Source organism: Ixodes scapularis, unplaced genomic scaffold (genome assembly GCF_016920785.2).
Source record: "Ixodes scapularis isolate PalLabHiFi unplaced genomic scaffold, ASM1692078v2 ptg000629l_1__unscaffolded, whole genome shotgun sequence".
Lineage (NCBI taxonomy): Eukaryota > Metazoa > Arthropoda > Arachnida > Ixodida > Ixodidae > Ixodes > Ixodes scapularis.
In genome coordinates, this window is record NW_024610015.1 from 8,924 (window position 1) to 12,055 (window position 3,132).

At 55.4% G+C, this 3,132-nt stretch overlaps 1 protein-coding gene across 1 annotated transcript; it reads left to right on the plus strand.

Annotated features, from left to right (window-relative positions):
• Window positions 1–882: 882 nt before the first annotated feature.
• LOC115332895 lies at window positions 883–2,711 on the plus strand. Its single transcript, XM_029995392.4, has one exon. It carries the CDS (start codon window positions 1,192–1,194, stop codon window positions 2,536–2,538), a length of 1,347 nt encoding a protein of 448 aa, XP_029851252.2. The 5' UTR covers window positions 883–1,191; the 3' UTR covers window positions 2,539–2,711.
• Window positions 2,712–3,132: the final 421 nt, after the last annotated feature.

Below are 3,132 nucleotides of genomic sequence, written 5' to 3' on the forward strand. Positions count from 1 at the left end.
TCACGTCGACCACAAGATCTTCTGATTCCGACCCAAACAAGTCATCCACTGTCGTGCTCCACTTCGGGTACAACTCACCCTTCGCCGCGGCATGGTCTGGGGCGTTTTCCTCCCATGGGGTCTTTGAGGCTTCGCCCCCCGCATTCGGTGCCTTTTCCGTCTGCTCCCCCGACGTGGTCGAGGCGTCGGTGGCGTCAGCTACTCCTGTCACCATTTCCATCCCTCCTGTCGACGGCTTGTCACCCACGTGGGGGGCGGGCGCCGCTGTTAGGCCTCCCGCCGTTAGGCCTACCGCGTCACCTCCCGCCCCCGCGACCGTCTTCTTTGTTCGGGCCTCCTGCGGTCGTTGCCAGCTTGCTCCCGCGGCCAGGTCCGTCCTCTCCTTTTCTTTACTTGTTCCAGGCAGCTCCGGGAAGTCCTCCGCTGGTAAACCGGCCACCGTCGAGTACGAGCGCCGGGCAGAACAGTCAACAGTAGCATGCGCCGCTCCGCACCGCCGGCAGCCTGCTGCGCACGTCTCGGTGGCGTGGCCGAAGCACGCACACCTCATACAGTACTCTTCCGCGCATTGCGCCTTAAAGTGCCCTTCTTTTTTACAGCGCCGGCACACCTTCTTCATACCTCTGTAGTCGCATGTGACTCTATAACCGCCGATACGTAGAAAATTTGGAACGGGGTTTTGTTCTTTCATCTCCATCTTCACATACCTTGTTCCCGTCTTGATGCTGGGCGTATCTTTGTACACACCGTACGAGAGTTCTTGTACCTTGCCGTGCTGGGCCAGGCTTTGCACGAGGAGCTCGTCGGGGACGTGTGCCGGCAGGACCATCGGACGGGATTCCGGAGCTCGAAGCTCGAAAACCATCGGACGGACGCGGACGGATCGGACGCGGATTCCGGAGCTCGAAGCTAAGTGAAAATTTGTTGTTTTGTATCTGAGTTTGGTTTTAAGTGTACTACTTATGGCTTAGCATAAAGTAGATTCAATAGAGCAGTAGCATCGGGGAGGTGAAATGGGAATGTAGGGGTAGGGGGAAGCGATTGTAGCGGTAGTGTAGGGTCACGTGTCGGGACACGTGTAGTTCAAATTTTTTTGGCGGGCGCTTTGTCTCGGTCAGTTAATTTGAAATTATATAGGGACACTGTTCCTTCAGTTGGATTTAGAGGTATTTGGGGAGGACAGGAGCGCGAATGGCAAAAAAACCGGACAAGGCCAAGCCAGACAGGGCCAAACCGGATGTGCCCAACGTGGCATGCGGTAAGTGTGAACGATGGTGCTTCCTCATGGAAACCCCGTTCGGGAGCGTGGAGGAAGCAGCGGACAAAGAGTACCAATGCCGGATCTGCGTGAATGCTGATGAGGTGAAGGGGATGTTGGAGATGATGAGGGGGGAACTCGGGAAGGAGCGGGAGGCTCGAGAGAGAATGGAGCTGCAGATGAAGGAGGCTAGGGAGGGGCTCAGGGACGAGAAGGGCGAAAACAAAGGGGTGGACGGGGGAGAACTTGGCGGGCAGAGGAAGGGAACACACGTACAGTGTGGTGACTGCAAAAAGTCAGTGGACATAGAGGACACAAGGTTTGATAGCGTAGACGAGGCAGGGATGACAGAGTTCATGTGTAGAATGTGCGTCCTAAACGCACGACAGGACAGGCTGGAAGCAGAGAACACAGAGCTGATGGCAAGGATTGTGAAGTTAGAGGCAGAGCTGGAGAGGGAAAGAAGTGAAAGGCAGACAGTGGACGACAAGCTGGCGAAGGCGAACGAAGAGTTGGCAGATCTGGAGGTGGTCCTTCTGCCATCGGACATCACAGCAAACGACACGGTCGTAGAAAGTCATGGGGGGAGGACGTACAAAGAAGCACTGAAGCCGGGAGGAGAAGAGACGGGAAAAGGGGAGGAAAAGTCAAAGGGCAAAGCCCCTGCTTTAGTGGAGAGTAGGCAGGACATGGAGGGCAACGTGATCATAGCAGGGGACTCCAACATGGAAAGGTGCAGGAGGGCAATAGCTGAAAGGGTGAAGGGGGACGCCAGGGTCCGGATTGGGGTGTTGCCTGGACAGACAATGAGGGCGGTGATTGAGGGGGTGAAAGATAAACTATGGGAGACAAAAGAAGGCCAAAACCTCGTGGTGATAGCGGGGGGACTGAACGATGTATTACGAGGGAACGGGGGAGGGGTGGGGAAGCAGTTGCGCAGGGGAGTGCTGGAGTTGAGGGCGACATCAGACAATGTAGAGATCCATGTCTGCACAGTGCCAGAGGTGAGGGGCCAGGGCGTTCACATCGAGAGAGCCGTGGTGGCCGCAAACCGGGACATCAGGAGACTGGGAAGGGAGATGGGTTTCGGGGTGATGGACATGAATTGGGAGGTGCGCAATAACAGAGCGAAGGCTTTTGAGGGGACCGGTATCCATTTCAGCCCCTACGTGGGGAGGGCCGTTGGGTGGCGGATGGCAGGGAAGGCGGTGGCTTTTTTAGGAGGCCCCAAAGCTCTAAGGGCGAAGAATCCTGCCAGGAGCGAGGCGAAGGGCCCGTAGGAGAGGGGAGGTGGGGTGGGCACATCAGAGAGACACCGGAGGGCAAAGGGGTAGAGGAGAGCGGCAATGTGGGTTTGGGGGAGGTGGCCAGGGAGGGTGGGAGGAAGCCACGCAGAAACAGGAAGAAGAAGCTACTTAACATAGCTTTCATAAATATGCAGGGGGGCAGGAACAGAATAAAGTGGGAGGAGATTGAGGAGCAATTAGAAAGCGAAAACTTTGCAGTGTATGGATTAGCAGAAACACATCTGAGGGATTTGGAAGAACCACCACACATACCGGGATATCATTGGATGGGATGCAACCGGGCCAACGGGGAACGCAAGGGAGGCGGATTAGGGATTTTAGTGAAGGGTCAGGAATGGGAAAGGGAACGAGAGGACTGCAGGGAACACATGTGGATCAAAGGCAATATTGGAGGTTTAGACACAATCCTGGGTTTTGTGTATCTAAAAACAGGGAGCGATGCAGGGGAGGAAAACGCAGAACACTTAACATGCATATCAGGAGACGTTAGGGAAATCGGCACTAACAAGGAAATAATTATCCTGGGGGACATGAATGCACATTTGGAAGACTTTGATGGACATACGG